Below are 22837 nucleotides of genomic sequence, written 5' to 3'. Positions count from 1 at the left end.
AAGTCCTCCTATATGTTTTAGTAGAACCTCAATGCTTAGACATTTCTGGCATACTGCTAGAAAGTGCTTTAATGGAAGGACTGTTCAAGAGCTGCCTTGGCCGGGGGTGGAGGGTGGGGGGGCGGTCTTTATTAAAACTAATTAGAACATTGATATATTTCCCTAGTTGTTCCCAATGTCAAAGTCTTCTTAGGAGGGCTGTCTCCTGTTTTCATTCATGATTCCTGCAAACTCTGTACCACTGCATATATCAACCAGATCTCTAGAAGCATTTCTAAATTTTAGAAGCATTTTAGAAGCATTTCTAAATAATACTAATAATAATCTTTCTGAACACATCTTTTTAACCTATACATTTGAAAATTCTGAAACTGTGTTTAAAAATAAGAAGTCAAAGATTTACTTTTGTGTAGTGGTGCTGTTCAAGGATCTGGTTATACTTTTCAAGGACTTGTTATAACCTGTATACTAGTTAACTGGTTATACTGTTAACTGGCCAACTGTTTATATAACCTGGTTATATTGGTATATACTGCTACCACAGAATCAGATAACAGATATAATTACCTCCTATTCATCTTCACTTTGATCACTGCTATAAAATGTTTTATCTTCCTCTTTCTGGTTTGGTTTTAACATTTTAGTTACCATATTACTCCTTCCCACCAAAACTTAAATTATTTTCATCGTGAGACTGTTGTCTTATGATATGTGTCTATATGTGGCCTCCTGTCTTCTCTTCGAGAGGCAATATCACGTGCATTGTGGGGGATAACAATGCAGGTCTTAGAACTAACCATCCAGTATTCATATCTCAGCTCCTCCACTTGCTGTCTCTGTAACTATGAGCAACTTAGTTCATGTTGGTATGCCTCAGACTACCTATCTATAAAATGGGGATTACAATAATACTGCGGTGTAGAGTTATTATGAAAATTTATGACTCAACTCATTGAAAGCACTTGGAAGAATGATAGCCAAACAATGGAAGAGCTGAAAGGGAAAGTGTTAGTCACTCAGTCATGGCCGACTCCTTGTGACCCCGTGGACCGTAGCCCTCCAAGCTCCTCTGTCCATGGGACTCTCCAGGCAGGAATACTGGAGTGGGTTGCCATTCCCAACCCAGGGATCGAATCCAGGTCTCCGGCCTTGCAGGCAGATTCTTTACCATCTGTGCCACCAGGGAAGCCCAGGCAAACAATAAGACTGGGCAAATGTTAACTGTTACCATTTTCATCATAATCGTATTATGAGCATAAACCTAGTTCTCCTATTGGTTCACTGCATCTGGGTTACTGTTTCTGTCACAGTGTCCATATTATTCCCATACGAACCTCAGAAGCCAACAACTGATGACAGTTGGTATTGCTCACTGGTTGAAGACAGACTCCAAAGCCAACTGTCATGGGCTCAGACTCAGTGCTATGATTTATCAGAAGCCTAACTTTGCATAAATTGCTTAATCTACCCAGATCTTAGTTTCCATCCTTTAAAATAAGTATATTCACAGTCCCCATTCATAAGTTTGTTATAGAAATTAATAGATGAGTTACTAAAGATTTTAGAGCAATGGCTAGAAAAAGATTTTGCTCAGTAAATTTTCATTCCAAAATTGAATTAAAAAACAGTCTTAAAAATTCATCTTAACATACCTGAGATTTACCATTAAAATAACTTTATATGATACACACAGTCATATAAGCGCTTATAAATAATGGTTTCAAGGAACTACATTTAAAAGCAAGTTGATCTTGCTATTCTTTCCAACAGAAGAAAATAGATAATTTCACCTTTTTAACAAAGGGTGAAATGTATCACCTTTTTAACAAAGGGTGAAATTTATCGTTTATTGGTCACGTGAAAACTTAAATTTGTTAGTATCAATCTAGAAATTTTTATAAAGAAAAAAAAAGTTGTCATCTAGTTTCAACACATTTAGTGTCAGAAATAATTGTGCTTTACAGCAAAATGGCAGCCAGAAGAAAGAGGCGCAGAAATACCAACTTTAATTAAACCCTTTCTTTCAAATACTCTTCACAGTATATGCAAGAATAATTTATCACTGTGTGAATGAACACTTAATACTTGGTGTGGTGTGAAATGGGCAGAGATCTTGCTGTACCATATGTTTTTCCTTTTCTATTTCTTCCTCTTGAGATCCTATGGAGGCATTATCAAGTTTGCACTTGAAATATGGGGTTCAAATCATATATTTAGCTTTTACTGGTGTCCTGCTCAGGCACTGGCCACCCAGTTGTGAATAAGATATCATTCCAACCATTAAGAAGCAAGCAGTCTAGTAAGGAGATGGTGTTATGAATCAGAAATGCCTCCAAAATCTTTTACCCAAATGAGAATGTGAATCTGGAAACCACCTGTAGAAAATGTCACCCAACGGCTTCCCTTTACAGAGAATGAGGCATAGCTGCCACTCTCGGAGCTGAGGCATGCCCCACCACGAGCTAAGTGGCAGATTCTTAATCATATCTTTGGCTTTCTGACTTAAATACAGGAATCTTCCTACGACTTCGCATTACCTCACTATAGGATTTAACTCCTGGTCTCTTCCGTGCAGTCAGTTTGCCTTACAAGAAGCAGCATTTGATGTAGTATTGATATGCCCAAGCCTCGGGTGAAGCTGTTAAGTGACCACACTGCCTCCTGAATCTTTCTCTCTTTTCTACACAGCCTTTAACATATCCTGGAGTCTGTCTGAAAAGGGACTTACATAATACATCACAAAATAGTATTGAGGACAGTGATGGATACTTGGAATGACTGTACATGTGTGACCTCCTTAGATACCATTTTGCCATATTACAAAGCACTAGAAATGCTTGGGTAGGTGAAATCAAAGAGCCTCAGAAGAAAAGGGGTTGTTCACCAGCAAAGTAGAATTCCACCAGTTCCCTTATTTCTGAGACTTCTAAGGAGAGATTGCTCTGGTATCTCCATGTAACTCTTAATCCTCAATTCCTTTCTTAGAGAAAGCACTTCACCCCTGTCTTCAGGGCATCTCCACCTGCAGATCAGAGCACTTCCTTCTGCTGAGTGAGGCCCACAGACTTAGGCTGTGGAGCTCTGGAAAGAGAGGAGGAGACCCAGTGTGTGCCCAGTTCTCTCTCTGTCTTTAGCCCCACATGTGTGCACCAGTTCTTGTCATCCCTGTTGTTCAGATTAGACTGCGGAGCATCCGAGTGCCTGGCCAATGTGCCCAAGGCCATCCAGATTGAAATATACAATAATATTTCAGTTCAGGTCAACCCAGCCTCCAAATCTAGATATATTCCACTCTGCCAAGATGCATACTATCTCCTTTCTGTTCACCTCTCTCCCCATCCAACCACTTTGTCCGAATCAGATAGCAAAGAATTAGGTTTTTATTCATACAACATTCAAGAATCTTACCAATTTCACTGGCATCGCTACTATGGAGAACAGTATGGAAGTTCCTTTAAAAACAAAAAATAAGCCCACCTGCAGTCCTATTCCTGGGCATATATCTGAAGAAAACCATCATCAAAAAGATACCTGCACCCCAGTGTTCATTGTGGCACTATCTACAATACCCAAGACATGGAAGCAACCTAAATAAATGTCCAGAGACAGAGAAATAAAGAAGATGTGACATATAAATGGAATACTACTTGGCCATTAAAAAGAATAAAATAAAGCCCTTTGCTGCAACATGGTTGGGCCTAGAGACGATAATACCAAGTGAAGTAAACCAGACAGAGAAATATAAACATCATGATACTGCTCATATGTGGAATCTAAGATAAATGATACAAATGAATGTATTTACCATACAGAAATACACCCACAGACACAGAAAGCAAATTTATAGTTTCTTCCCCTTCTAGGGGAAATGGAGTTCTCTTAAAGGAGAAATGGAGTGAGGGAGATAAATTAGGAGTTTGGGATTAACATAGGCACACTACTATATATAAAACAGATAACTAACAAGGATCTACTGTATAGCACAGGGGACTATATTCAGTTTTATAATAGCTTATAAGGGAAAATAACATGAAAAAGAACATTAATATGTATCCACACACAGCTACACATAACTGAATTGCTTTGCTATGGACCTGAAATGGACACAATTATAAATCAACTATGCCTCTCAATTTAAAAGAGAAGAAGAAGCCCACCAATTTCATTTAGACCCACAGGGGTTGAAATGCAGTTTCAGCCCCATGCCCAGCAACTTTCTGAGAGCCCCTCACCTTACAGATAAGCCCCTCACCTTCCGGTTCTGGGAACTCGGGCTCCAGTTTGTGTCTGAGAGGTGTTCCAAGAGGAGATGACGATTGTTCAGAAGGTGTGGGATCCTAAGACAGGAGAATGAGCACTGGGAGTTCCTCGGGGAAGAGTAAGTTTCTGGCACCAGAAGGACAGTCCCATAAAGAAGCCGGGAAACCTGAGGCAGGAGCTAAAGGTCAGAGAGAAGAACCGGAGCGCTGGAGAGAGGGCTAGAGCGACTGTAGGTGAGAAGCCACAGAGGCAAGGAAACGTGCTTGTGGCCCATCCTTACTGCTGATGAGCAGCAGAGGCATGGCCGAGTGCCAGGAACATGACCTTTGGACCAGCTGGTGGGAATGCTGTTTTATTTTGTTTTTTCTTGTTGAAGGGAGCCTACAGAGTATGCTTAGAAAGACTGTCAGGTTAAGGCAGAATTTTCATCTTCTTGGGTGGACGTTTGACCAGACAAAAGCAAATCATGCGTATTGAATTGACACTGTATTGACCCAACAATGCAAATTTGACCCATTATTTCAATGACAAATGTTTTAGTGGCCATCACTGACCATCTCAGGGTCTACCCTGACCTCTCATATCTTAGGAGTCATTGCTGGCTTCCTCCGTCTGTAAGACCATCCACTAAGCTGAACAGTCTTGGGAAGTACTGTGCTTGTGAACAGCTCTGTGCTTTGGGGCACACCGTTCCTTCTACCTGGACATCCCATCCATCCCACTCTTATCACGTAACTCATCTGAGAGTCAATGTGGAAGTCTTCCTTAACAGTCTCCACTCTCTGCCATCTCCATTCTCAACCCCCATCAACTGTGTTCCTCTGTGGAATGCCCATAGTGCCCTAGGTTTCCCTACTACAAAACACAGCCAAGAAGGACTGTGATCATTAACATAATGAAAGAAAGTGAAGTCACTCAGTCTTGTCTGAGACTCTTTGCGACCCCATGGACTGTAAGCCCACCAAGCTCCTCCGTCCATGGGATTTTCCAGGCAAGAATACTGGAGTGGGTTGTCATTTCCTTCTCCGGGGGATCTTCCCGACCCAGGGTTTGAACCCAGGTCTCCCACGTTGTAGGCAGACGCTTTACCGTCTGAGCCACCAGGGGAGTCCCATGATCATTAATATGATAATAACAGATAAATAAGAAGTGCTGACCACATACCAGGTCTTGGCTATGAGACTTGGGGCTATGACTCAGATCTGTACCTTCCACTGAGTAGGATTCCCCAGCCCATTTCATAAATGAGCACACTGAGCTCAGTATTGGCTTACCCTAAACCGAGAGCTAAGTAAATGGTAAAACTGACTCTCAGACTTGGGCAGCTGGACTCCACAGCACACACGTTTTATCCTCATATGGACTTGGCGGGGTTTCTTCCTGTACGTTTCTTATTCGGCGTGGTGAACTGGCTAGAGCCTGGAGAGTATTTCTCACTGGCATCTGCCTCCTCAGTACCCAGAGCAAAGCCCTCACGGGGTCCAGCGTGGGTCAGTGTTTACAGAATATAATGGAAGTGGGGATGGAGCCTGTGACTAATCTGACCTTTCCTGCTCCCTGTAGAGGCCGAACGGGGACGTGGGCAGCCCTGACGTGATGTGCTCGGCGAGGAGAGAGCTTCCAGCCCGAGCGAGGTCTGCGTGACTCGTCTGGGAAGGCCGCCATCCGCCAGGCAGCCGCGCGGTCGGCGGACAGGGTGACAGCCGCATTCTCCCGTGCCTACCACGTAACCAAAAATGAAGGAGAACTATTGTTTACAAGCCGCCCTGGTGTGCCTGGGCATGCTGTGCCACAGCCAGGCCTTCGCCTTGGACCGGAGGAGCCACCTGCGACCCTCGTTCCACGGGCACCACGAGAAGGGCAAGGAGGGCCAGGTGCTGCAGCGCTCCAAGAGGGGTTGGGTCTGGAACCAGTTCTTCGTGATAGAGGAGTACACGGGGCCCGACCCCGTGCTCGTGGGCAGGGTAAGGCTGCTCTAATTGCATGCTCACTTCTCACTCCCCACCCTCCCCGGACTGGGGTCCTGGCCAAACAAAAATCTAGGAGGGAAGGTAGCAATGGTCTGATCATCTCTAAAATCCACCAAATCCTATTCATTCATCCTTCCAGCTTTTTTTTTTTTTTTTAATTCCTAGACATCCATGTTAAGAACACTTCTGTTTCCACTGGATATTATACCCTAAAAACTCTGTTTTTAATGGCTACCCAGTAGTCTCTTGAATAGAAATGATGATTATTTATTTAACCATTCTCCAACTGGGCGCATTTCCCCCACTCCATCCAAACCCCAGCTAGGATGCCTTCCTTTGTGTTCTTATAATGCTCTGTACTATTTTCATCATAGCTTTTTTCCTATAGTACACATGTCTGTCTCCTTCACTGGACCCTGAGCTACTTTCATCAAGAACAGGTTCAGTCTTGTATCCCCAGGTTCTGACACCAAAGCCCAGTTTTACGGACACCTCTGTGAATATCTGACAAGATGAATGGATGCGTCATGGGAATGGGTGGGATTCTATCCAGTTTGGCTCAGGGATGGCAAACCCCCAGAAAGCTTGAGAGTCCTAGTACTAGTGAGAAATCCTGCATTCTCTGAGTATCCCTTCCAAAAGTGCAAGGGTAGAAAGAGTCCAAAATATGTTTGAGGGCGTGTTCCCCAGTGATCTAGTGGTTAGGATTTGGCACCTTCACTGAGGAGCCCCTGATGGGGGATTTGGTTCAATCTCTAATAGGGGACCTGAGATCCTGCAAGCCGTGCAGCCAAATTTCAAAACCAAAAATAAAAGCAAACAAAATAACAAAATATGTTTGAAAAACTGGCTGCCAGCTATCACTTGTGGTAAAACATACAGCCATCTTTCAGATGCAAGTGACATTAATGGCAAGGAGTTAGATGTTCATACACATAAAAGCAGAAAGCCTGCTATGTGAAGGTACAGAGGGAGGCAAATGGTAAACTGCAGTAGAGTAGTCCCTGGCCTCAAAGAGTTCAGGGGCTAGTGGAAAAAGAGACACTTACCTAAGCAATTAAAAAAAAAAACAAACAAACTAAAGGAGTAGAATAATAAAGAAATTCACTACAAGTGGTTGTGAATTTATGTGGCAAAGTTTAAGAGGCATGAAGGGAAGCTTCATGGAGACAATGGTAATAACCTGTGACCTAAAAGATGAGCAGGAGTTATCTAGTAAAGGGGGAGAGAGACAAGAGCAGATTTGTGGGGTGCTCATTTGTGAGCCTCATAGATTCCAACGAAGTTATCTTAGTTGCTGCTTAACATGAGACTATCATTCCATATTTATGGAATTCACATCTTTGAAGGAGGTTCATATTAGTGTCCTGATAATATTGTTAAGGGTTGGAAAAGGGTCTTTCTGAGATGATGTACCAGGGCAGTTTCATCATTTATACCCAAAATGGAAAGATCACACCCAAAGTAGAAGTATCCTTGAGAAATGGAGCACAGGGAAATAATTGGCACATAGAATTCCATCCATCAAGGAGATAGTCTCTGTGCCTAGAGAGGAAGAAGATACTTGAGCCGCGGCAGGAGCTGTGTGGCTTGAACAATGTGGAGACTGTGTGTGAATTGTTCTAAGAAAATAAAACTTCTGCCACAGGGACTTTCTCCATAGGGAGCAGGGTGTGTGTTAGGGTAGGGAGGGCAAAAGACACAGGACCTAGAGGGCATCTCTGTGGAACAAGCAGGTGTTGTGTCTACTAAAAGACAGCAGCAGACACAAGAGGAGGGGAAAATCTAGGCATGTGAGAATGAGCCAGATGTCAGATTGTTTGGGGAAAGAAAGAAAAAGAAAGGAAGTGGTTAGATCCTATCAAACTTCCTTTTGAGATAATGCTGATCTCGAGTTCTCCATGAATAGGAGGATTAGACTAGATGACTTGTTACCTAAAAACCTTGATTTGGTGTCATTCGAGATTGAGTGATTTAGGATGTTCTGAAATGTGGAATTTGGCAAACCATGGACTTTTAGATCTGCAGGGAGCAGAGTCTGCATCATACTATGCTCTGCTGAGGGGATGTCCTCAGTTTTGGGAGTTAGGAATTGGCCGTGTCTGCCTCAGCAACTGATCCCTTGATAGGACTGAATGGGTTTCCAAACTGCCCTTTGTGTCGAAACTAATAAATGTCATTGTTAGTTGTGTGGTTCGTCGTTGTTGGAGAGCGGGCAAAAGGGAATTTATATCCAACTTTGAACTCTGAAAACAAGATAAAAATATAAATGAGCACTATATTTAAATGTTTCAGTTACTTGGTTGATCATGAAATTTAATTCCTGAGAGTCTTGCCAACTTCATATGTAATATATAAAGGCCCCTAGAAACATTCCTTGTCTAGACTCCCATTAAAGGAAGTGTTACCTTGACTGCCTTGTTCCACATTCCACATTCCACAATCATGGCTGAACTCCTGACTTTCACCAAGTCTAAGACAGAGAAAACAAACAAATATAAACAATTATGGTGGGTTAGGAGAACCGCCAGAAGACTGTCTGCCCCCACTGTGGAAACTTGTATGAAGACTGGGGCAATTTGAGTCATCCTCTGGAGCGTCCATATGTTCAGATAGCTTTGTATATTACAAACTGCGTTATACATGAGAAATGTGTAGCCATAACTTCATGACAACACATAGCTTTTTATGAATAACAAGTTCTGAAGTATGTTTTTTTTTTTTTTTCCCTAAGAAGCACTATAGACTAAAATCAAAATGTAATTTGTACCTACAGGTATCCTTCTGAGCTGAAATAATTGGTGTTTCACTGAGGCACTGCAAATCCATTAGATATTTTGGGGAAAATTGAAACAATACAAAAAAATTTAAAAAGCAATGTATTCTATCCTGCTTTGTGATTCTGGGCAAGCTTTCTAGGTCTTGGTTTCATGATAATTATAATAATTAAAATCACATTAATAATAATATTAAAATGGCACTATAATAAACATTAAGATAATAATTTTAAGTAATAAGTATTATTATCATTATTACTTCCCTGAGAATAAAGCTTTTTAGTTTACACTAGGTTTTCTTAGGTAGTAGATAGAACCAAGGGCCTTTTATCCACCTGCCTATTCTTGAAGCCTATGAGAACAGTGAAAGTAATGCTTATCTTTTCCCATAAAGGGTAAAATGAGGGCGGAAGAACTCAGATGAAGATGATAGCTGCAGAAATTTAGGTTGGACAACAAAGTACAATAAAGACTTTATTGCTATGGGAAAATTGGATGTGGTCTTTAGGGGAGTTCCATGTTACAAAACACAGCAGAGTAAGGCAGAAGGCACAAGTGGGTAGTCGGGTGACCTGGATGACTTCCTGGCCCTGCCAAGTGTGGATTTAGGTGAGTTCCATCATTTTGCTGGGCTTTATCAAAGGAGGGGAAAATCTCAAGGAACTAGTCTCCCTTTAGTCTAAGAAGCTGCATGTCTATCCGCTCTCTCCATGCACTCCATGCTTATGAGGAGAATGGGGGAGGTCCTCCAGGCAGAGTCCATCCCCAGAGCCTCATACTTTCTGTGCCACACAGCAGGTCATCCAGAAATCCTGATCAGTGAATTGTTTGCGGTAACAAAAGCCTGGTGTCCTTTGGAACCTAGTGTCCTTTGGAAGAAGACTGAAATAATAACCTCTATACAATGGATGAGATCAATACATATATACCAGTTTGGAAGGGTCCTCTGAATTTACTGTGGTCGGGAAACAGAGTTGAGAGTGGTGTGTCCACTGTGCACTTTATTGTGTAAAAATAACCCAGAGCACATGTATTTGTATAGATAGTCTGGCCTGTGCATAGAATATGTCTTAGAGAATTCGTGAGACACTGATAACAAGAGCTGTCTTTTACAGGGAAGATGAAGGCATGGCAATCAGAACTTACAAGATTTACTTCTTGCTCAAATGTGTGTCTTTCACTTTCTATAATATGCATATATTTCATTCAAAATAGCTCTACTAATGTGTATTATATGTGTTTCATATGTGAGCATATGTAATAGGAAAGGGGGACGGAAAGCATGAATCTTAAAATTGAAACCTTTTGGACTCTGGCTTCACTGCTCCCCAGCTATGTGCCCTTAGCCAAGACATCTTCTCTAAGATTGCATTTCTTCATTTGTAAATGGGTTGAGAGGGTCTCCCTCTCAGTGTGTGTGTATCTGCGTGTAAACAGCATATTGTAGCAAGCAGCATGTGAGTGTGTCTCTACCTCCCCAGAGCATCCATCATGGAATTACAAGTCTCCATTTCTCTTTTCCTAGCTTCATTCCGATATTGACTCTGGTGATGGGAACATTAAATACATTCTCTCAGGTGAAGGAGCCGGAACCATTTTTGTGATTGATGACAAATCAGGGAACATTCATGCCACCAAGACGTTGGACCGAGAGGAGAGAGCCCAGTACACGCTGATGGCTCAGGCGGTGGACAGGGACACCAACCGGCCCCTGGAGCCACCGTCGGAATTCATCGTCAAGGTCCAGGACATTAATGACAACCCTCCTGAGTTCTTACATGAGACCTATCATGCCAACGTGCCCGAGAGGTCCAACGTGGGTACGTAAGGGAGGGGGAGGACAGATCTGCTCCACCTGCAGGCCTGGTGTCTCTGCAGGTGGGTGGGCTGGTGCCCATTCTCCCAAGTCGGGATGTAGAATTTATGCTGTAGCTTCTGTATTCAAAATAACAAACAAAAAACATTTCATGTATGTAGTTGAAGTTTCAAATATTTTAAATTGCCCTGAGTTTTTAAACTGTAACCTTACAAAACATGAAGAGGCATAGAAGAATAGGAAAAATGTGATGGAACCCAGGCCATCCTCGCCCTGGTGCTTGTTAACCGTTTGACTTGGAATCAGTTCCATCTGTTCTCTTAGCCTGAGCTTCTCCTCTGTAAAATGGGACTAAAAGTTTCTACTCATGTAGGATTGTAAATAGTATACATCTGGTCACTAGTGCATGTTGGTGTTGAATAAGTAATAGCGGCAGAGTGTGTAGCATGTCAGCACAGTGCTCCTTAATGATTTACATGCCCTGTTGCATTTAATCTTTGCAGAGACTCATCTTTGCAATGAGGTAGGTCCTATTTGACATATTTTGCAAATGGGAAACCAAAGCTAGAAACAAGTTAATTATAATTTATTCAAGGTCATCTGAGCTATTAAGTGGATCCAGTATATACACCTCACCATGACACTGTGTCACCATCTGTTAGAATAATTCAGAAGCAGCTATGTCTTTCATCATGCATACAGACACCTAACATTGTTAGTGGACAATTCTCCTGGCAATAATTCTTGTTTCACTTTATAGAATGCAGGTTGTTGTACTTGCTTTTGAGAAGCATGCCTCATATTAAGAAGGGTTTGCTTTTCAGACAGTGACCAGGGCTGTTCTGATCAGGGAGTAAATATGGTTATGAAATCAGAGATTTAAAGTTCTGATGAGCTTAAGGATCATCAGGGCCAAACTGCCCATTTTACAGATGAGAAAACCAAGCACAGAGACTGAGAATCAATTTGCCCAAGAAAGTTAGACACAGAAGTAACTCTAAATCCCTACTCCTCGGGACTTCCCTAGTGGTCCAGTGGTTAAGAATCTGCCCTGCAATGCAGAGGATGTGGGTTCAATCCCTGGTCAGGGAACTCATATCCCATGTGCCTTGGAGCAACTAAACCTATGAGTCACAACCAGAGAGTCTGCACGCTGCAATGATAGATCCTTCATGAAGCACCTAAGACCGGGGGCAGCCGAATAAAAAAAGATTAAAAAAACTCTACTCCTTCCACTTTGCATATAGAGCTTGTGGTGCAAAAAAAAAAAAAAAAAAAAAAAAAGCCCTCTTCTTTTCCTCCAATTAACGTGAAACCCTTCTCATACTTTATAAAAACTCACCTGGGTCTATTCTATCTTCTCTTTGCCTTGCCCAATTCTTTAGTTTCTCAGTAGTCACCTGGGGACTTTTAATGAGAAACAGCAGACATCAAAGAAATCATTAAATAGAGGACCACAGCAGCTGAGCCAGGGGAAAAAGGCCAGTCATCAAAAAGGATGCTCCAGGGGAATTTTCATTGACCCCATGTCTTGGGGCAGCTTAGTGCTTAAGGATTAATATCAGACTTCGCATCGTGACCTATGAGAGTTGTCTGCTGTCAGACAGTTCTGGATTGGAATCATGGCTGTGCCTCTGACCAACCAGGTCAACCCAGACAACATCTTACATCTTTCTCAGTTTTCATTTTGTCGTCTATCACATGAGGATAATGTAAACTCTGATGAGGGTTAAATAAACATAGATGTAAAATACAAAGAGTTGTAATGAACTTAGTGGATTTCTTGAAGTAAATTAAGCATAAAAAATAATACTTTGACAAGCTCTACCGTGAAAGTAGAGAATAGAGCTTACTAACGCCATTACAAATGTCCATGATTTAGAATAGTACCTTGTTTTGTGGGAAGAATCCTCCCCCCAAAGTTGTTTGTACGAAAAAATGAATTACAGAATTTTTTAAAAAAGTAAAATTTGTTCTTACACTGTGTGAAAATCACCAGCAAACTTGTAGATCAGGGGGCTGTATAAGTGGGCTGCCTTGCCACTCATGTAGAACCTGGCTCCTCTGTTGAAACTGTCACGGAAAGAACTTGGGCTTGGTTGTTTGCTGGGTAGAGGTTAGAATCCTGACTCTGACAGTGACCCACTTTGCAAAACAGACTGCAGAACTTCCTACCTGTTATACTCAGTAACTCACAAGCACAATGAACCAGTAGAAAGCACCTAGCAGAGGGGCAGAATACTTGGAACATGCCCCAGACAGTGCTTGGCACAGAGTAATTCTATAATTACCAGCTCTCTCCCTTGACCATCTCCCCTGCCCCATTCTGAACCATCAAGGAACAACGGTTTTTCCTCTGAAAAACAGAATCCCCTCTTCTTTCAATTCCCTGGTTTCTTTCCACTCGGCTCGCAATTGCTGGCCTTAGATCTCACCAGATGTCTACTGGTGATTTCTGTTGTGTGACTACCAGACCCATTGGAGGTGGGAAGATGCAATTTTCATGCCAGTAGGGAACAACATTCTGTACAATATTTATGACCATAAATTAATTAAAATGTAGTATTAGCAGCCATTTTATTACATGCAAAGCAACAATAAAATGATGTATTTATTGCTCTGCTACAGATGGAAGACTGCACTCTGTCCTTTCATGGAAAGCAATTCATCATTAATTATCCTTTATTATACTCTTTGGGAAGATTTTTATTTAATTATTTGATATACTGAACATTCCAGTTGCATGGGCCTTAGAATGTTTTTGCAATAATGTTCACATTATTATTTTAACTACTAAGCATAGCAGGATGCACTATGAATATAGAAAGTTCATTTTTAAGCTATTAGGATTAAAAAGGGAGGGAGGAGGATGGGAAATTATTTTTGCATCTCAGTCTGGAAAATCAAAGCATATTGAATAATATGGGGGCTCTCATTAGTTTTTAATCTTAAGACAAAATTTGCAAACTAGAATAGAATTTGAAAAGCGGAGGGATTGTCTCTAATGAATGTTTCACTTTTAAGGAACGTCAGTGATCCAGGTGACAGCTTCAGATGCAGATGACCCCACCTATGGAAACAGTGCCAAGTTAGTGTACAGCATCCTGGAAGGACAACCCTACTTTTCAGTAGAAGCACAGACAGGTACCATGGAATTGCATTGTGATTTGTGACACATTGTGAATAAGGAGTCCAGGCCTGCTGGCTGAAACCTTGTTGAGTCTCAGTTTTCTAAAATATAAAATGGGCTGCCTAACAAGACTATTGTGCAATGTAGACACTGCGCATTGCCTGGCCTATAGTTAGCGTTCAATGAACTATGCTTATGACTGCCTTTATTTGTATTGCACCATGTCACGATACTGTGCATTGCCTGGCCTGTAGTTAGCACCCAGTGAATTATACTTGTGACTGCTTTTGTTTGTATTGCGCCATGTCACAGCAATAAATATAGTCCTAGACTGCAACTTTCCTCATGCTATCAGGTCTTAAAATTCAACCTCAACTTAAAAATATACCTTCAAATATGTTTTATCATAAAATTCAACTGTGGATCCAAATGAAGAGACCATAGGACTTGAGGACTGGTAAAAACCGGCAGCTCTCAAAGCTTGAAGACCACAGTGCAGGCTTGGGGGTGGTGGGGGTGGGAACTGATGAGGCTCAGGTACATCTGGGAGGTGGCACTTCCCCACCTCCTCTGCTGAGCTTCGAGGTTCCCAACAGGCATTAACATCCAAAAAGGAGGTTCTGCAAATTCTTACAGAAAACAAATAGCAAACAAAAAGAGTGAATGAATATACCAGCCAAAACCCCCACCGAAATGTTTCACTCCATGTGTACCAAATTTGATTCTAGGATCCTTTTATTAGAATAAACACTAAACTCCTGTGAAACTGTCAGTCCACAGTATTATACCTCAAACTCCCTTCTGTTTTCCACAATATACCCCCATATGTTTGCAAGACATTTACCAAAAAATCCACTTACATTAATACAGTTGAAATTTATCAAATACATGTATATATATGTGTGTGTGTATGTATAATATTATATTGCATAGCCTGCCAATCAGACATTTTGCCTGCTTACTGAATAATTTCCACTTATCTATGTGATCATTTATTTGTAGACACTATGCTTTGGATCACAATTTAGGCAGCTACTTGCTATGATTTCATCAAAGGCATTTACCAATTAATTTTGCCAAGGATAAATGTGGAATTGCATCTGAGTTTTTGAGATACTAAAATTGCTGGAGGGACTCTAGTTGCAATATTCGTTATCTCAGGGACTCATGTTAGGAAGGACCAATTCGAACCTACCAAATTACTTAACAGACAAGAAAAACGAGGCTCAGTGAATTGAATAATATTGCTGAGAAACATACAAACATCGGGGTCAGAAAAGGATAAAGGCTTAGAGCTTCCACGGCACTCTCTTAGATTTCTAGTGTAAATGTTGCTACATCTACAGACAGAAAAAGCTTGCACGCATTCCCAAAAGATTTTAAGTGAACATGGGTTCCACACCAGTAATGCACTAATATCCAGAGATCATGTAGAATTCAATTATTAATGTATCCTTGTCAGTGATAGGTGATAGTAAACAACTAGAATTGACATAAGCTTTGTGTATATTTCTAACCCATTTGTTATACACTTAAAAAGCTAATATTAACATTTTAATGTATTCCCATCTACTTTTAACTTAAAATAGACCAGAGTAATGTTTCTAAGAATCATATGCAGGCATTGATAGTCAAAGGATTCTGCTGACAGTCTAGAAGCATGGGTTTATGTTATGGATTCTCATATAGTGGGTCCTCAAATGTATTAGTCTTTAGCATCTTTAATTGTTATACCTGAGAAGGATGAGATTATTACTTGCTTTTATAGTACAACATATAAAACATAAAATTTTAATGCTACATTAATAACGATGGCAATTTGCTGGAAAATATGTCTATATGATGCTCCAAGTATGGCTACTTTTGATGATAAATATATTGAAGTGACTCTTCTGTGCAGACAGGTGCTGTTTCATTCATCTCTGCTTCCCTGTGCCTAGATCTTTTTTGTTACAATGTAATTAATGAAGATCTGTGGTGTTCCCTGCTCGCCTGTCCAGGTATCATCAGAACCGCCCTTCCCAACATGGATAGGGAAGCCAAGGAGGAGTACCATGTGGTGATCCAGGCCAAGGACATGGGTGGACACATGGGTGGACTCTCAGGGACAACCAAAGTGACGATCACACTGACCGACGTCAATGACAACCCACCAAAGTTTCCGCAGAGTAAGTCAGTGGGCTTGGTTTTCACTTTCCAATGGTGCCACAGCCAACTCTCTTCTCTGACCCATCCCTGCTATACTCAACTTTCCAGAAGGAATCTAGAGTAATGGAGGCTCTTTATAACATTCTTGAAAAAAAAAAAAAAACACAGAAGACAACAGTAATGACAACAGAAATCTTACGTGGAGGAGAGGTAGTGGGAAAAAGTGGGAGAAAGGCATAGAATGTTTCACAACCCTGGGAAGAGAAAAATCCATTTTGCTAGGCACTCAGGATGTGCTGTAGTAATTAATTAATCTTTCTGTCTCAGTGTTCTCATTTCTAACCTGAATATGTAATAGTAGCTGGATCAGTTATCTATTGCTACCTAACAAACTACTTCAAATCTTGTGCTTTAAAGCAATAATAATTGTTTATTTTCATCATGAGTCTGAAATTTGGGCAAAACCTGAGAGAGGCAGCTTGTTTCTGTTTCACAGCATCAGTTGGCAGAGTTTGACTGAGGCTGGAAGATCCACTTCCAAGCTGGTTCAGTCACGTGGCTGGCAAGTTAATGTCAGCTGTTACTTCCCGTCCATGTCAGCCTCTGCAAGGAGTGGCTTGGATGGGTTCTGAAAGTGAGAAGAGCCCCAAGGACACCAAGTAGAAACCATATTGCCTGTTGTAACCAAGCTTCAGAAATCACATAGCATCATTTCCACTGTAGTCATAAGACTGCCCAAATTTAAGTGGAGTTCTTATAGACCCCACCTTTCAAGGGAAGGACTGTTAAAGTCTCTTTGAAAGAGAAGAATATGGGCTGGGAGATACTGTTTGGACTATTTTTGCAAACTAAAATCTTCCACAAGACTCAGTTAATAGGATATTGGGACTCCCCTGGTGGTCCAGTGATTAAGAATTCCTCTTGCAGTGCAGGAGACACTGGTCGGGGTATTAGGATCCTACATGCCCTGGGGAACTGGGCCCACGTGCTGCAACTACTGAGCCCGAACCACAGCACAGAGTCCATGTGCCGAGATCCTGCGTGCTGCAGCTAAGACCCAACACAGTGAAATAGGCAAATAAATTAAAAAAAAAAAAAATTTAAATTAGTAGGATATTGTTAGAACTAAATGAGCCACTGTAGAATCTTACAATGATATCTGGCATAAGCTGTCAACAAAGGTTAGCCATTATTATGATCTAGGTGATTATGGTCCTACAAAATTAATAGGATGGCAGCAGGAAATAAAAAAAAATGATTTGAAGGATCATTATTAATAAGCATAATTACAACAACTGCAACCATTCAATGAATAGTTACCACTATTGCAAATCTCTCTGAGAGCTTCTATTTCACAGGTAAAACTGTGGGTTCCATGGAAGGTGCCGTAAGTTGCCTAAAGGATTATAGCATAACAGATTGTGAACACAAATCTGGTTATGTGTATAGTGTAGGTATAGACAGAGGTACAGTATAACCGTAATGATGCTGGTGCTGATAGATCATGGGGAGTTCACCATGAAAGCTTCTTCATTAGATTAGCTGGTAGAGCCTATGAGTTTATTGCCAGAAAGATGGCACTTTTTACAAATGAGAAAACAGGGAAGGCCACCAAGTATGGTCCCAGAAAGGACCATGGTCACTCAAAGGAATTCAAAGACAACAATCTCTGGAAGGGAGACATTAAGGTGGAGGATTACAGGGTGACAGCCAGTTCTCACAAAGTCCCCAAAGAGATGAAGATTACTTTGCTTGGTCAGGCACAAGGTTCAGCATCCCCAATAAGCTTAAGCCTCATAGAGCACTCTAAGAAACTGCATGCTCCGTTATCCACACTCTGAAACTGTCTGGTATGCTGGATGGAAAGGACCATGCGGGACTATTAGCAGGCGGTGATCAATGTCCTTGCTCACCTACAGGCACAGAGTGAAGTTACATCACTACTGTGAAGATAACCAGTTTTATAGCTGTGGACTTGAATGAGATTTAGAGAAAATTACCTGAGAGCAAGTTTTTCTAAACCTTCATGTAAATTGGTAATTATCTACAGAGACTCCCATCTCCTACTTGTCCTTTATCATGGAGGACATGGTGTGTTTAAGTTGAATATGGGTCTGAACTGAAAGCAGTCACAGCCAAACAATATAGATAAATGTACACAGAGTATTAAAATTGATAAAATACACATAAGGGGAAACTAAAGCTTAAATTGCTTAAGTAGCTTGTCCCAAACCACTAGGTTTGGCAGTGATAGAGGCCAGGTTTTCCAACCTTTGCTTCTCTATGTTGTTTCACAAAGAATATTTTTTTAATTCTGATGATACAATTGAGATGATCTCAAGTCTTATTTCTTTAATGAAACCTTTCAGTGACTTCCTACACGTTTTTAAAGAAACTCTGATGTCTTTTCCATCTCCTGCAATGCCCTTTGTGCAGAGTTAGGCCCCAGCCCTTTTACGCTTATTTCCTACCAGAAGGCTGCAGTCCCACCTGTGGTCTCACTGTTCTGTATATATTCACTGTTTTCACTTTAGGGTTTTTGCAATTTGCTGTTTGCTTTGTTTGTATTTTTATCCCCAGATAGTCACATGATTTATCTGGCCCAGTCCTTTCAAGAGATATTCACACACACTCACATGAACACACTCACACACAACGTACACTTATGCACAGTCACACTTATACACTTTCATTATCCTTTGTCCCTTACTGTATTTTTCTCCTTCTTAGCAATGATATCAGAGTATGTATACATCTGATTTTTTTTTTCTCTGTAGAATGAGAGAAGAATCTTGACTCTTTCATTTACTACTGAGTTTCCAAAGGCGAGGACAGTGCTCAGGATATAGTAGGTTCCCAATACGTGTTAAACAAATCTATGTGGAAATGTCACACTGTGAGAAACCTTTCCATATAAGATATCCATTTATCAAATGGTGAAGGAGATAAAGTAAGAAGAGAGTCAGATACACAGCTGGAAGGGTCATGACCTTGAAGGACAAAATTTGCGTTTGACTTTAAAATAAATATGGAGTTACAGAAGGCTTTTAAACAGAGAAGACATTCTCTTTCTGGGTGCCTGGGAGTGCCATATGTGAGCCTTAGAATTAACTCTGGGCCATTCCAAAGACGTGAAAAGAGGTTTTGATTTTTTTTTTTTTTTGACTGGGTGAAGATATGCATGGCCCTGCATCAGTCCCTGATGGGAAATGTAACTGGGCATTGTTTTCCTTTCTCACGTGTGGCAGGTGCACCCACCCTGCCACCCTGGACCCTGATATTATTTCATCATTCTTTACAGAAAACATTTCTTTGACAAGCAAGCTGTGTGGGATCTTCCTTGCATCCATTCACTTCTTTTCATGTTTTCAATCAATAGGAAGCTCAGTGTCAAACCCTTTGAGAAATTTATTGGGATTCAACAAAATCTAAAGTCTTACAGCTGCCAAATAAAAGGGAAAATAAAAATAGATATCTTCTTCTTCTAGGCGTATACCAGATGTCTGTGTCAGAAGCAGCTGTCCCAGGGGAGGAAGTGGGAAGAGTGAAGGCTAAAGATCCAGACATTGGAGAAAATGGCTTAGTCACGTACAATATTGTTGATGGAGATGGGATGGAATTGTTTGAAATCACAACGGACTATGAAACACAGGAGGGCGTGGTGAAACTGAAAAAGGTGAGTTAGGGTGAGGAATCAGATGTGGCAGCAGTGTGGCCTGCTTTGCCAGGACAACGCTGCAGGAAGCAAAGAGTTGAAGGCTAAAAACAGAATATGGACAACTGAGGGCTGGACCTCAGACTTTGCAGTTGAGCTTTGAGCTTTTGGGAGATAACAGAACTATATTCCAGAGGGAGCTGGCAGAAGCGACTGATGATGCCTACCTGAGATTGATAGTTGGTATACAACTTAGGGACTATAGTCAATAATAATGTAATATCTCGCTGTTGTGACAGATGACAATCAGACTTACCATTTTGAAATGTATAGAAATATCAAATTACTATGTTGTGCACCAGGAACTAGCATGGTACTGTAGGTCGATTATTCTTCAAAAACAAACCAAAAAACAGACTCATGGACAAAGAGATCAGATGTATGGTTATCAGAGGTGGAGGATGGGGAAAGAAAAAGTTGGATGAAGGCAGTCAAAAGGGAAAAACTCCTATTTATAAGATGAATAAATAAGTGTTAGGGATGTAATTAATACTGCTGTATGTTATATATGAAAATTGTTCAGTGAGTAAATCCTTAAGAGTTTTCATCAAAAATAAATTTTTCCTTTTTCTTTTGTATCTATATGAGATGATGAATGTTCACTCAACTTACTGTGGTAATGATTTCATGATGTATGAAAGTCAGATTTTAAGCTTCTACAGTGCTATATGTCAATTATATCTCAGTAAAACTGGAAGAAAGAAAGGGGGTGATAATACTTGCCCTGAGATTACTGATTAGTTCTTGTATGACTTGGCAGTTTCCTCAGGGAAAGAAAGATGTTTAGATAAATCTGGATTTTGGAGAAGCAGCCCTCAGCACGCATGATGTTTCCTGGTTGCATCTGCCAAGCTGAGTCTATTAATATAGGTTCTCCAGAACTTTTCCCACCTCAAACATCCAAGGTCTGTTACATTATTGGGCCTTCTATGAAACGTAAACCAAATCCTCTGCTCAATTTTCTCTCGGAACTGAGCCTGAGAAACAAAAATAATGGATCTTCCCTCATAGTCAGCTGCTGCTGCTGCTGCTGCTGCTGCTGCTAAGTCACTTCAGTCGTGTCCAACTCTGTGTGACCCCATAGACAGCAGCCCACCAGGCTCCCCCGTCCCTGGGATTCTCCAGGCAAGAACACTGGAGTGGGTTGCCATTTCCTTCTCCAATGCATGAAAGTGAAAAGTGAAAGTGAAGTCACTGAGTCGTGTCCAACTCTCAGCGACCCCATGGACTGCAGCCCACCATGCTCCTCCATCCATGGGATTTTCCAGGCAAGAGTACTGGAGTGGGGTGCCATTGCCTTCTTCACATAGTCAGCTAAATTGTTAAAAATGTGTTCCTGGGACTAATTCACTACAAAGATGAGCTTATTGTTTATTCTTGTTTTTTTTTTTTTTAATCTAACATTTACTCAATTCTAAATATTGGCCAGAGACAGCCTGTGACTCACAGTATCCTTTGTTTGGTATATGATGAAAATCATATAAAATAGATGGTAGTATCCCTGTGGGCAATGATACCTTAGTTTAATTAGGAGGAGGCTGGGGCTCAGACAGGTTAAATAATTTAATCCTGTTGTAATCACACAGCTAGCAATTTAAAGACATGGAATTTGAAATTAGTGTATTCTAGAACATCTTCCCACTTAACGCATTTTGGAAATAGCTGGACCAAAAAGATTTTATAAAGAGAGCCAGATTTGATTCGCTTTCAGTGGATATCCTAATAAAACGATTACCATCCCCCCCCATTTACCACTTGAGAAATCAATACCTCTCCATCATTAAAGTATAAGGAGTATCAAATCTGAATTGGATGATGGAATTACCTTGGTTTTAATCAAACATTCATTTTCAACTTGGTTTTGTAGCCTGAATATTAAGCTCCTTGGTATGATGGGAAAGATTGGACTGGAACACTGATGAAAAAATTAATTTCAAGAATCAATAAAGAGTTCAGCTGCTGGAGAGGAGGCAAGGGTGGGATGGGAGGGAGATTCCTGGGAGGAATCTTTTAGTAAAGGGAGCAGGGAGAGATGTGTTCTTGGAAGCCCACTTTTCACAACATACGAAAGCAATGTTGTTGGGTTTGGGAGAAATATGAGGGGACCCAAAGAAAAAGAGAGTAGGAGTGACTCTGTCATAAAAGAGTATGGAAGTTGGATATTAGTGGTGATGAATGGTATAGTCACCGAAGCCTAATCACCAGCCTCAAGGGGCTGGGATAATCCCTCCCTCTGGTTTCTCCTCTGGAAAAGTAGCTGTGTGAATTGGCCTGTAGCATAGAGCTGTCAACTTGCTTTGTTAATTAATATGACTATCCCTCCTGCCTGATACTGACATATGAGCAGTGACGTCAACGATTCCTGCCCGTTGCCCGCATCCTTGGCTGTTCAAGTAATTGGGTAGTTGGTTATGCTAAGGTTGTCACCTGTTTTCAGTGTATTCGGGGTATAAACACACACTGTGTCTTTTAAATCTGAAACATTTAAATCACCCCATGGGACTAACACATTGCAAATGAGCTCTCTGCATATGATTAATTTGCACATTTCCCCCCAATTCAATGTGTTTATTTCAGGCAAAGGAATAATCTTCCATAAAGCACTGATGTTTAGGTTGAAAACAGAGTAGAATGTTCTTTCATTTATAAAAGAACATTTCCTTAAACTTATGGCATGAAGTTCTAACTGTCCAGGAGGAAAACAAAAATATTGAGAGGTAAATTTAATAGAGTAAATTGATGGAAGCATTATATGTTATTTAATAATATAAAAAGATGTAGAGAGACCCACAAAACTATTTTTACCTTTCAAAAATATTCTCTAATATAGTTTTTTTTTTACACTTGTTTCTTAATTCATTCAACTTATTTTTCTACCAAGAGTGATTGAGTTTTTATTATTTGTCAGGCAGGCCCTTTGTGAGAGGTTGGACATCTAAAATTGAAAAAACAGAGTTCTGGTCACAGGGAGATCAGAATTTAACAGGACAGTTAAGCAAAAAAGACAATTAAAATAGAGGG

At 40.8% G+C, this 22837-nt stretch overlaps 1 protein-coding gene across 2 annotated transcripts in view; it reads left to right on the top strand.

Annotated features, from left to right (window-relative positions):
* CDH11 (cadherin 11) overlaps nt 1–22837 on the top strand; it is a 152418-nt gene that overhangs the window by 97369 nt on the left and 32212 nt on the right. For both annotated transcript variants that reach the window (XM_018062079.1, XM_018062081.1), the window contains exons 3-7: nt 5824–6224; nt 10533–10827; nt 13848–13967; nt 15954–16121; nt 19590–19777. In XM_018062079.1, the coding sequence (XP_017917568.1) occupies nt 5997–6224; nt 10533–10827; nt 13848–13967; nt 15954–16121; nt 19590–19777 (999 nt within the window). In that variant the 5' untranslated portion in view covers nt 5824–5996. The remainder of the gene's footprint in view (nt 1–5823; nt 6225–10532; nt 10828–13847; nt 13968–15953; nt 16122–19589; nt 19778–22837) is intronic.

This window comes from Capra hircus, chromosome 18, assembly GCF_001704415.2.
Source record: "Capra hircus breed San Clemente chromosome 18, ASM170441v1, whole genome shotgun sequence".
Lineage (NCBI taxonomy): Eukaryota > Metazoa > Chordata > Mammalia > Artiodactyla > Bovidae > Capra > Capra hircus.
Note: the sequence above shows the minus strand (reverse complement) of the source record. Positions and strands in the feature narration are given on the sequence as shown.